This window comes from Anthonomus grandis, chromosome 2 (assembly GCF_022605725.1).
Source record: "Anthonomus grandis grandis chromosome 2, icAntGran1.3, whole genome shotgun sequence".
Classification (NCBI taxonomy): Eukaryota; Metazoa; Arthropoda; class Insecta; order Coleoptera; family Curculionidae; genus Anthonomus; species Anthonomus grandis.
In genome coordinates, this window is record NC_065547.1 from 29,268,540 (window position 1) to 29,282,216 (window position 13,677).

General features: G+C 34.3%; 1 protein-coding gene across 1 annotated transcript in view; it reads left to right on the plus strand.

The window, feature by feature from the left end:
• LOC126750743 (breast cancer anti-estrogen resistance protein 1) overlaps positions 1-13,677 on the plus strand; it is a 183,014-nt gene that overhangs the window by 118,756 nt on the left and 50,581 nt on the right. The window contains exon 3 of the mRNA XM_050460459.1: positions 7,765-7,914. Within this exon, the coding sequence (XP_050316416.1) occupies positions 7,765-7,914 (150 nt within the window). The remainder of the gene's footprint in view (positions 1-7,764; positions 7,915-13,677) is intronic.

The following is a 13,677-nucleotide window of genomic DNA, read 5'->3' on the forward strand; positions in this document are numbered from 1 at the left end:
CGATTCTCTTCCTTTTAAATACATATTTGACCTGCCTTCAAACACCATAGGAGAAAACTGTACCCTCTTTGCGGATGACACAACCATATTCAAAGGAATGATTTTGCAACAAGCTATGGAGAAGTTGGGGGCTGCACGGGCAAGTGCGGAGGCATGCTTTCGTATGAATGGACTATTACTCAATGACAAAAAAGCTGAGACAGTGCTTTTTGCTCTCAGGGATTTGGGCAATGTCAATCGGGACTTGGAGTGTATTAAGTTCCTGGGAGTTCATATCGGCCCTACTCTTAAATGGGATTGCCGTATTGATAAAGTGTCAGACAGACTAAGAAGCACATTATTTGCCCCCCGTACTCTCTCAGACTGCTTATCACTAAATGCCCTAAAAACTGCATATCATGCCCTTTTTCACTCAGTAATGTCTTATGCTGGCTTGGGGTTATGCCACTTACTCTGAGAGAGTGTTTGGGCTGCAGAGGAAAGTAGTGTGGATCATGGCTGGGCTGACATACAGCGACGACTGCAGACAAGCATTTATCGATCTGAAAATATTAACATTCCCATCCCAATATACAGGGTGATTTTCAACCTATGCGCATAAACTTGGGAAATGATAGCTGATAAGTAATAATGAGTAATAATGAAAAAAAAAATTTAGTAAAATATTTTTAGTTTTGAAGATATCCATATTTTTTTAAATAAAAAACGTGTATTTTTTAACGTGTTTTAATTTAAAACAACTGTTCGAAGTTGTTTCCATTATTTTCGATACAGACTTGAGCTCGTCGAATTGCGTCACTGGCAGCGTTTATGCGATCTCGTAGCTCTTGCTCAGTATCAACTTCGTTTACATACACCATTGTTTTCATATGACCCCACAAATAAAAGTCTAATGGATTAAGGTCAGGTAAGCGAGGGGGCCACCCAACTGGACCATCACGGCCTATCCATCGTCCGGGAAACACACGATCTAAATGTTGCCACACTGGTCGTGAAAAATGTGGTGGAGCACCATCGCATGAAGAAACCACATGTTCTGCCTAACGTTGAGATTCACATTTTCAAGGAGCACTGGTAAATTTTTGCGCAAAAATTCTAAATACCGAGCACAAGTCAAACGATTTTCCAGAATAAAAGGTTCGATGAGCATCCCGTTCAGATTTCCAGCCCATACATTTACAGAAAAACGTTGTTGAAACTGTTGAAAGTATGTTCTCCGTGTAATATGCGGATTTTCCAAAGCCCAGTAATGAGAGTTATGAAAGTTGAACATTCCATTGCGCGTAAAATTTGCCTCATCCGTAACTAAAATATTCATGGTAAAGTTTGGGCTTAGCTGCTGGTGATGTAACAACCACTCACAAAAGTGTACTCGAAGCGGCAAATCTCTTGGAAGTAGGGCTTGTTCCCTCTGCACATGAAACGGGTACAGCAACTCGTGCCTTAAAATTTGCCAACTTGTAGATTGTGGTATTCCAAATCGCGCTGCAATTGTCCTAGCGCTAATTCCAGGTTGTTCTTCGGTAACTTCTAAAATATCCTCCTCCAGATTTAGAATGTGCCTAGGTCTAATAGCTCCTCCATCTTGTCCAGGCCGCGGCCGCAAATTGCCAGTTTCTCTACCCCGCTGAATAACACGTAAGAAAGCCCCACGTCTCGGGTGATATCTTCGGGGAAATCTTTGGGCATACAGATCAGCTGCTGCCACTGCATTCTCATGCGTTTCTCTGTAAACCAAAGTCGTCATTGTCGGCAAGTTCTTCGTTTGTAAAAATGTGCGCGATTACATTTGACGCTTTTATTTTGTTCGTGTGAAAATAACGATCGAAACGATCACAGCCACCAACAAACTAAATACTGCTAAAGATTCCAAACAAAAAATACCAAACATTATGACTTGTTTATTATCAGTTATTAATAAACAAAATAAGTTCGTCTGATACACGTTCTGTTGATATTTGTTTAACTTTATTTCGGAAACCAAAAATCTTTTACTACATTTTTGTCTCATTATTACTCATTATTGATCTTCATCTACCATTTCCCAAGTTTATGCGCATAGGTTGAAAATCACCCTGTATATTGGATTCTCCCTTGCATGTTAAGTCAAATGAGGGCCAATACAGAGTGCATGGTGCGGGTTACAGCTATGACACTAGACAGAGAAAACTCATTGTCCCGGCCTATCACCGGCTAGGAATGTGTCAGAGTGGGCCAGATTGTCTTGGAATTAAATTCTTTATACTAATATTCTTCCTCAAGACCTTAAGGTCCTCTCATTTAATAAATTAAGGCTTGAAGTAAGAAAAATTCTGCTCGAGAGAGCTTTTTATGATGCCACAGAATTCTTCAGTGCATTAATAAATTAATATTTTACATTGTTTAGTAATAGGCTTAAGTTTTTTCAAGGGTACTGTGTGACTTTAAATCTCTCAAGTTTTAATATGTAACTAATGTCTTGCCCTATATATTTATTTTGGCTTGTATATATGCTATTATGTATTTTGCATGTAATATAATATTGAATTTGAACTTGAATACCCGACGGCTTTTCTTCACCTTAATAAGCTGGCTAATTGCACTGATTGGAAGCAGAAGCCAATAACCCAAACAAGAAAGAAGAAGATACATTACAGTCACGCATGGTCTGCACTTTCGGCTCTCATGTTTGATAATTTGTTGCGTCAAAACTCAACGTTGTTTTCTCTGTGTGCTTTAAAAATGTATATTTCGCTAACGTTATTGAACAGCACCGAAAGGTCATTTGCATTTTTTTTAAATGAAACCAGTCAGTTCATTGGTTGTGCGTTCCTGTGAGCTCAATTTTCACAGACTGACAAGCTGACTTTTGCTTTTAACGTAAATTTTGCGTAGTCTTTGTTTGGTTTTTTGAATCCGATTTTAGTAGCTAATATTACTGGAAAAAAATCCCAAATATTTTGATAAAACCAGTCAGCTTATTGATTCGCGCAAAACGGTTCGCTCAGCTGCATAAAAATGACACCAGATAATTCACTGATAGTTCCGCCTGTCATTTTGACGCATTGCGTTGTGGAAAGTTGTTTTTTCTGTTTCCCTCTTTTCTTTTTGTTTTTAAAGCTAGTCCTCAAGGAAAAGTTAATTCTCAATTTTATAATGAATCTAGTTCTTGAACATTAAAAGACTAGAATTACCATTAAACTCGAAAAATTCATCCATTATCCCAAAGATGCTGGTCATACACTTTTATAAAAGGTAAAAACACAAAATCTACAGCATCACAAATACATTTAATAATTTTTTTTTTGTAGAAATGGCAAAAAAACACTTAATAATATCACAAAAATTAGTCACTTATTTTGACAGACACAAAACAATACTACTGTTCCTCTTTAATAAAATATGAGGCATTTTCTTAAACAAAATATGATAAGACACTCTATGAAGAAGTCCATTTTCAAAATTAAATGAATGCAAATAACGTCCCTATATTAGAGAAAAAGGCAACAACATCGCCACGTCGTTTGATCGTATTGTTGATTCCACCGACACAAGGAATCTTTACCAGTGATCCCGGTGGTTTTGTTCGTACAAGTTGAAACATCCCTCGCCAAAAATTAGTCAGTCAATTCATTGGTCGTGTACACTCCCCAGATTCACTATGTGCGGGAACTATTTTATAAAAATTGTTAGAATATGCTGTTTCGTTATTATATTTAAAAAGTCAAATTTACACTTTTTCCAAATTCCAGTCGTCAATTTTTTCAATAAAACCATTCAGTTGGATTTTTCTGCCCTCTCAGCTTTGTTCCTATTTAAGATCCGTTGAAAAAAATTATACATACAAAGCTACATAACAGTCAAATTGAACTTTTTGATAATATAAAATATGTTTAATGACATTGGGCTTCAGAGAGCACATGCGCTTGGGTTGCGAACGTTAATCCTTTTTTTATTTTATTAAAATTTTAATAATTTTAACCAGTCACATCATTGCTTGGTCTGTACCTCCAGCTACCATATTTGACAGTTCGAATCTTCCAAGGCCTGTGTTATGTACAGGGTGTCCCGGTTCATGTGGGAAATCTCTCGGATTTAGGTAGAACATCGAAAAATAATACTGAACGTTCCTATAAAAAAAATTCCTACAGGCCTTTTTTACGAAGATAGAGCCTCCTAACATGTAGGAACATGTATTATTTTAAATTAAATGACTTACATCGAAATTTCTCTGTTCTTTAAATAACTAGCGTACTTATCTCATTTAAAAAAATAACAAAAAAAACATTGGCTCGTTTATTTTTTTTTTCTCCAAAATGGTTCATTTTATCGATAATGAACAAGAGTACCTTTTTTAGACTTTAACATACAAGGTGTTAAAAATATACGCATTAAAGTGTACAACCTAGTCCGCCCCTGGTAAAGTAAACAAGGTAAATGTATTTTAAGGATGTCATTTTAAGAGGTCCCTAATAGTGTTCATCATCTAAAATTTGTATTAAATTCTACCTGGTAGTTTAAAAGTAATTTATGAAAATCCAATTTCCAGCAGCCACCTCTAGGAGGCTGTATCTTCGTAAAGAAGGCCTGTAGGAATCTTTTTATAGGAACTTTTGGTATTATTTTTTGATGTTCTACCTGAATCCGAGAGAATTCCTAAAAATTAATATTTCATTTACTTGTTTTTTTTTAATGTGTTCTTCCGACTGTTTTGACAGTCTGACAAACTGACATTTGCGTTTAACGGGATGTTACGAGTAGCCTTTTTTTTTAATTTGATTTTAATAATTTATATTGCTACAGAATTTAAACTCCATTAATTTGATGAAACTAGTCAACTAGTTAAGGCATAGTTGCGGAAAAATGAAATCAGTCAATTTACTGATTGCCTATACTTCCAGTCGCCATTTTGACGCGTTGTATTAAGTAAAGTTGTTCTCTCTATTTCAATTTGAATTCTTTTCTAAATTGTTGAAAGTTAACCCTCAATTAAACCCTCAGCCGTCTTTTTTTTAAATTTTTTCGATTCTCAATAACAAAAAATAACAGACTGATCCCGGTGATCTGATAGTGCAAAAGTTGCCGATAAAAAAAGCTACATTAAATTCAACCTAAAATTCCATTCATCAACTTTTTAATAGTGCACACCATTTTCAATAATTTTGGCTTCAACAGATCAATTCATTGGTTGCATATACTTCCGGCCGCCATGTTGACATTATGGGCGGTTCCACGGGGTGCAAAGGCAACATATGTTGCACGATATCTGAAGTCATTAGTTTTTATTTATTTTATTTAGAACTCTTGAATATTAAGCATCCACAATAAACTTATTGACAATCGACAATGGGTGGAATGCATAAAAAGTAGTATATGCTAATGCTTCAAATATGTACTACATTTCTAAAGTTTATACTACACTAATGAAGCATTTACTACTCTCTGTAGCATATACTACTATGTACGCGATACATAGAAGAAGGTGCTATGCTTTGGAAATATCTACTAGTTATAGTAGTATTTACTACAGTTTAAATGAAGTTGGTGTTTGACAAACTTCGGCCCCAGCAATCAAAGTGTTTTAGTAAAAAATGGCATGTTTTTATGGATGTTTTTATGGATGTGCATCGTCAAAAAGTATACAAACAAAGAAGAGAATACAATAATGACGATTTATATCGAAAATTATTTAGGTAATTACCATAAATTTAATAGATTTTTCTATCCCAATCATCTAATCACGCTTTGGTATTTTAGATTTAACAGAGAAAATGTAGAGTGGCTTAGACATTATTTTCTCCAAGATGATAATGAACCGGTGGAAACAAGGGGTAGAGCCCTGTCACCGACTCGGAATATGGAGGTTTTTTTGAGAAGTTTAGGTGTTTCTAATAAATTACCTTTGTAATTTCAAAAATGTAAATAACTTTTCTTACAGGAGATCCTGGATTTCAGCAAGGAGTTGGTGTTGATCTAGACGTCAATCAAAGCACTGTTTCCAGAACCTTAGCCACGGTATCTAAAGCAATTTATTCAAAAAGAAACAATTAGATAAAGTTCCCCAACACGAATGCTTAGAATTGCTATTAATAAGGAAGCACGTGGTGAGCGAATGCCCAGGGTTATAGGTCTTATTGACTGTACCCATGTAAAAATAACAAAACTATCTGTTCACGGTTATGAATACGTGAACAGAAAAGGGGTATGCTCAATAAATGTTCAAGCTACTTGTAATGCCCGAGAAATGTTTACAAGTGTGGATGCATCTTGGCCAGGCTCCGTACACGATAGTCGAATTTGGCGAAACTCCATAGTGCATGAAATTATGTATAATAATGTGCACGAAGCAGCTTTATTAGGTGATGAAGGATATGGTGTTGCCCCGTCGTTATTGACACCATATAAAAATCCAACTACACCAATGCAAGAAAATTATAATTTAATCCATGCAAAGGAACGATGTGTCATAGAGCGGTGCTTTGGTCAGTTAAAACGGCGTTTTCCAATGCTCCAGTATACTTTTCGCCTAAAAACTGAAAACATTCCGGAACATATTGTGAGTGCATTTGTACTTCACAATATAGCTAAATATCTACAAGATCCATACCATGATTTTGATCGAATTTAGATGGAAGTTCAGCATCCCAATGAACTAATGCCAGAGGGTATAATCAAGCACAAATTCGAAATCAAGGTACACAGCGCAGAAATGAAGTTGCTGAGTTTTTATTTCGTAATGATAACTAACATACCTAATAATTTAAGTTATTATTATTATTATTATTATTATAATTATATATTAAATAGGTAACTTATTAACAACTAATTATTTTAATTTTAAGTTTGTGACAAAATATCAAACTATAAAAGAAATAAATGGATACTACACCTCATATTATATTTAAATTATGGGTTCATACGTAGATTTTATATTCCTGTTATTATTCCAACATGTCCCGCCTAATTAAATGGTCAACTAACTGCCCACCGGCTTTGGCAAAATTTACCAATGCAATCGCGGCTCGTTCCTGAGCTTCGGCTGAAGACTGTTGAGCTCGAGAAGCAGAAATTTGGGCTTCGGCTGCTTCAATTTGTTTTCGTAGACAGGTCTTTTGTAGTTGAATAAGTGTCTCCTCCTTATCAGCTGCTTTAGAACCTTTAGGTGTCATGACTTTAACTTGTTTTCATGTTATTAAACTTTTTCAAAATTTGTTTTGTCTCTAGGTTTTTTCCCATTATTTTATTAAAACCAGTTGTTAATTTTTTTAGTGCATCTTTTTTTTCGTTTTTAATTTTTGGTCTCATATTTTTATCAAATAAAATTTGATAACTTTCAAGTAGAGTAACAAATAATACTTGTTCGTTTTTATCTTGTCCTAGCTCTTTTGTTGCATCGGAATCTGAAGAATCACTCATAGTTAAACCAGTATTATAATATATATAATACTGGTTTAACTATTATAATAACTGAACTTTTAAAAAGTTTGAATCCGAACCGAATTACACGAACACACTTAATACTAATAATCGCACTGATAGAAAAACGAGGTTTGACAAGTGTGTTGTCAATTTTGAGAACTTTGACACGCGCTTACTGCGGCACTAGTAGATACTTTTCTAAGTAGTAGGTACTTCTGTTGGGCCGTACAGTGTAGTATTTACTTCATAGGCGAAGTAGATACTTTCATGTAAAAGCAAATGCTACAAAGTAAATACTTTTTAGCCAAGCATTAGCATCTACTACTTTTTATGCATTCCACCCATTAATAGTTTTTTTTTTATTAGGGTATTTGTCCTGCCAACAGACTGAGATTGATCCCAGGAGTTTTTGACAGCTCCCGGGTATGTTCACCTCAATTTTTTGACGGCCACGGCGAGTTGACCTATTTACAGAAGCAAGGGAAAAGGCGCAGTTGGCAGAACCAACCAAATCAGGTAAAAAGAAAACACCTTATTTTAACATAAACTGTAAGATAAAATGGGTCCTTGAACCTAAAAAATCAGTGCACCAGACAAAATGGCTGCCGTATTAGCGGTAATGTTAGATGGTCATTGATGTTAAAATGATACTTAAGTTAAGTCTCTATTGTGCAGATTTTATGCATCCTGTACAAATATAGACAAATTAGCCGAGCTACCACGCGCGTCTATACCTAATAATAACTTAATTTTCAATCTTAGCAAGCGACACACACGCACGCACACGAGCAATAGAAAATTATGAAGATTAATATCGCGCCTGGGGGGCCAACGAATGCAACAATCTCTCGTCGTTTCCTGTAATTTCAAAAATCAACAGCCGTGTAATGGGTTATTTAGCGCAAATGATTTATAGACATTATCTCACCTTCGATAATGCTGAGTGAGGTTAGAAAATCTCACTTTATAGTAACAAATTTGGCCACCGAGGTGCCACTGTAACTTATAGTGGCGGATACACGAACTTATAAATATACCTGGACTGCCAATTCAATGAAAAGTAAATGACCACTACCAGGTGGCCGCCATTTTGCGTGATTGTGTCCTTTCGATGTTGGTCACTCTGACAAATTTTAGTTGTGCCAACTGTAGGGAAACAAAACAATTAAAGTTTTTGAGAGGTTATGTTTACAAAAATACAAAATAGAAAGTTACATATAGGTAAGAATTGAAGATAGTTGCGTTAGATCTGTGATTTTTCTGGTACTTCTTGAAGAATTTCATTAAAATTTATGAAAGAAAGTAATCCTCACCTAAAATGAGACAAAGTTTCAATCAACTTGGAATAGATGGATGCACTTTAAAATATTTGTTTTATCATTCTGATAATCTTCATTCATAAGTTAATTGAAACTTTGTCTTATTTTAGGTGAGGATTACTTTCTTTCATAAATTTTAACGAAATTGTTAAAGAAGTACCAGAAAAATCACAGATCTAACGAAACTATCTTAAATTCTTACCTATACGTAACTTTCTATTTTGTATTTTTGTAAACATAACCTCTCCAAAAAATGGTTTTGTTTCCCTACAGTTGGCACAACTAAAATTTGTCAGAGTGACCAACATCGAAAGGACACAATCACGTAAAAATGGTGGCCCCCTAGTAGTGGTCATTTACATTTCATTGAATTGGCAGTCCAGGTATATTTATAAGTTCGTGCCCAGGTAGTATCCCTAGCTTGGATTTGCTTGATGTATGACATTAATAACAGTTTCAAAATGAGTTTCTCTTAATATTTTTTCCGCCTTTTTAAGTGTGCAATCATCATTTATATATTTACATTATAGTTACAAAAATATTATATAATTGGTATGCAGAAATGTAAAGATCCTTAAGTTTATGCTTTTTGGAATGCCTTTAAAAAATGAACAAACTATGCAACCAAAGTATTAAGTTCAGTTTGAATTAATACAGTCCTCAATACTCTCAATTTTCAAACAAATTTTTAGGTCATCAGCAAAAAACAGTGCTTTACAGTGTTTAAATCACTGAGTAAGATCTATTAGATATAAAATAAATAAGTAAGGTTCAATATGGGATCCCTGAGGAACTAGGAGTTCTGAACATTTTTTTAAAATTTTAACACATTGGGTTCTACCAACCAGATAAGTGCCCAGCCACTTGACGAGCCAGCAGGGAAACCCCAAGACAAAGTCTATATATTTCAAATTATATATTATATATTTCAAATATTGAAATATATAGACTTTGCCCAAGACTTTTAAGTTTGGACAGTAATATAGAATGTTATAAATGTTCCTCAAGTGCCTGCCAGGGTCTTATTGATATAAAAGTAGATTGCTAACTGTTGACTGTTGAGAAATAAACCCGGGCTGTCTAGTATTAAAAATTCCTTTACAATACTAAATAAAGGATGGTATTAACAATTTTTCAAAAAGTTTAGGACTTGATGATAGTATACTTATTGGTCGGTAGTTTCCAATATTATTTAATTTCCACTTTTGGGGGAACTTGTTTTCCATGATGGACTTATTAAACAGTACGTGAAGAGGCTTACAAGGATTGACATTATCTAGCCCAGAGCTAAGTTTGTTTGAAAGAGATAAAATGCCCTCAAACACTTTAGCAAGGCTAAATATAACTTTACTACATTCACATATCATAGGAAAATTTGAGCCTTTCAAGGCCATTCTTACCGTTCCAAGGAAATGAATGGAATTTTTAACCATGCAAAGAAATTTTTAAAATGGCTGATCTATAATCCCAAAATTTACGGGGCATGGGTACAGCCTAAGTTTTCATTTGTAGTTCAAACGTTGCGATTATTAATTTGTGATGTGATGTTCCCAGTGGTGCATCTACAGTAATATTGTATAAGTCAGGAAAATAATATATGTGTCAATTTTTCTAGTTCAAATTCAAAAACTAGCCTTATTATCACAAGATTTGTTGACAAAGCCATGAGCTAAATTATTCCTAATAAAATACAAACCACGGAGTATAGAACGACATTCTTGAGGATAAAAGTGGGAGGTGTGTATAATATACATTGAAAATTCATTAGTATTAAAATAAATAAAAAATAAAACACACTTACTATAAAAGAAAAGTAGACAATTAATTCCAGCTAGTTACATTCAGATATTCGTCCATAGTGTAAAAGGCTTTTGAAACTAATATTTTCTTTAAAGTTTTCTTGCTTTTTTAAATCTAAGAGGACATTCTATTGATCTAATTTCGAGAGGAAGGTGGTTACATATTTTAATATCCATATAAATAAATGACTTTTTTATTGGCTCAGTGTGTGGAATGGGCAATCTGAAACTAACTTCGCTTTTATGATTTTTGATTATGATTTGAAACCTGCGCTCTGTAACATAAATAAGTAACAAAGTGTGTTAACATTTTATGTGTTACAAACAGTGGAAGACACGACTATTTTAGACAGAAAGCGAATTGCCCTTTTGAGCACATAAACCCCAAAAAAACATATCATAGCTGATACTCCACAAGAGCATGAAAAGCTCTTTTATCTATGTCAAAGTCTAAACTATAAGAGCATAGCAACCAAAAGAAACTTTATTGCATGTCATGGTAATGTGATATGCAATAAAGTCATCATCAACTGTTACACATCATCAACTTTTGAAATCACTTGTCCCACGGTCAAATAATGTTCTTTTCCAGGACAGTAAGTTAAAGTTGAGAAATGATGGTCAAAAGATGTCATTTTCAACACAACAATTTTGTAATTTATTGAAGGGTTATTCAGGATTACATTTAAAAAAAAGTTGTTAAGAAATTCAAATTTGTAACCACAGTACTAAAAAGATTTTCTTAGAAATGTTTTTTTTTGGTTTTCTATCAATGCCTATAATTTTAAAAGTACTCAAGATAGATTTTTTTAAATATTTTTTTTAATCCCTCAGAACGTGGTCTATTGCCCGTTTTCGGCTTATCGTTGATGTTTGGGACATCCTGTATATGCTTCAAGCCTTTTTTTAATTCTTACAACATTTTAATAATATTTTTAATGTTATTCCAGACATTTGATTTCATTTGTTCCATTAACTGGAAATAATGTTAAATGAATCAACCGTTTTGAAGTGATTTTTCCTGTATTCTAAGGTTTAATTACTTTTAGGCATCCAGGCAGGACACTCTTTTGTTAATATCATCTGACATGCAACCATAAATTCTAACCTTTACATTTTCAATAAAATTTAACGAATTTCCCTAATATCTAAAACGGAATACGTCATACGGAAACATCCCTTAAATAAAAATGTTAGAGCCTCCCTACATATTCTCATACTCTCGATCCTGCATCATTTCATTAATTATAATATTTTATATTTTTTCAGGCATGGTAGATAATTTCCAAGCAAGCTTCACGCCTTCCAGGCTTTTGAAGTCATTGCATATTTTATTCCGAGGTCTTTGAGCCATTTTTTTATATCCTTTACCCACGGCATGCAACCGTGAATCCCAACGTTCAATTTTTCAATTAAATTTGGCGAATTTTCCATTAGGGAAGTTGACCCCTGACAAAACAACCCATCCCCCGACGCTCTGGGAAATATCCTGAATTCCCGGAAGGGTGGATGATGGAGCCTCCCATACCCTTTCCTCTAACCCTCCTGGTGGTGCATACTAGAGGAGAAGGGGTGGGGTGGGTGGAGGGTGCATCGCCGGTTTTGACCTTGCTCTCCCCGGTGCAGCCAGTTTCTCCACCATTTTCGTTGTAGCATCGTCGTCGACCGGTCGTGCCGCAATTAAACTCTCTCTTTCTCAATCATCATTTTAGTCCTGGAAATTCATCATTTTTCGAGTTGGGTAATGCGTTTTATTTGCGTTCGGCGGTTTTACATTTTTTGGATTGACATGTAAGTTATTTCAATATATTTTTGTTTTCGGGTATTTTGTAGGTCAGCACCACCCCTGAAATCATAATTTTATTAATCGATATCGCGCCTTGATTGCGGCGGTCCTGCGCCTCCGGTGCAGCTGCATCCTGGAAATTTCCAGAGGGCTATCGATTGGTTTTATCTGATGTAAAAATAGAGATAAATGGGGCGGTGTGTGTGTGGGTAGGGTAGTTTTATGCGCGTGTCATTTGTAATGTTATTCCAGGTTTTTTTGAGACAGGGTTGAAGGTGGGGAGAAAGATTTTTGTAGCAGGGATAAAGAGGAATATCGAGAAACCACAATGCATTTGCAATAATTATTTTTATTAAAAAATTACAAACTCAACTAAATGAAGAGTTTGGGTGTCATATATATTTTTTTAAATTTTCTCTTAATTCATTTTTTTTTACATTTTTTAATAGATTTATAATAGCTAAATTAAATAGTATCATAAAAATTTGTCACGTATTTTGACAGACAAAAAATCAATACTACTGTTCCACTTTAATAAAATATGACGCAATTTTTTTTAATAAAGTTTGATTAGACACTCTAAGAAGAAGTCAGTATTCAAAGTTAAATGATTGTACTGGGTGACCCAAATTCGAAGGTGACCATTGGAATCTCGGAAACCGTAAGAGCTACAGGGTCGGTTAAATGGAGACAAAGTTGCACAATTTGGAGCTTAATAAAATGACCAAATGAAAAAAATGAAAAAATCGAAAATTGTCAAAATCGTTTTTACCTTCTACCGAGTTTATTTAAAGAGACATCGGAAAACTAAAAACAGTTTTTCATTGCGACTTTTGTCCTACAACATGGCGCAAAAAAATATTAATCCGACGTTTCGTTTTTTTTTCGATCATCATCAACTTTATTTTTTCTTATGGGCGCCATATTGGATTTTCTCATTTTTAAAAAGTATTTTTAATTGCTTTCAAAACGAGGCATCCCCATAAGAACTCCATGAGTGCAAGAGAGAAAGATATATCAATGAGATTTCCAAATAAATTGATTTTATATAAACTGAAGTTATAAAATACTCTGTATTTGATATAGTTTTTTTTAAACCAATTCAATGAAAATGTATCAATTGAATACAGGGTATTTCATAACTTTGGTTCATATATAAAACAGAGTTGATGATAATTTCCCAGATAAACTTGTTAACAAATCCCAGTGATATAATCCCATTGAGTTCTTATGTGAAGTACTAGAAGGAGTAATGCAAGTGCGATACTTCATTTTAAAAGCAATTAAAAATACTTTTTAAAAATCAGAAAATCCAATATGGCGCCCATAAGAAAAAATAAAGTTGATGATGATCGAAAAAAAACTAAACATGTTG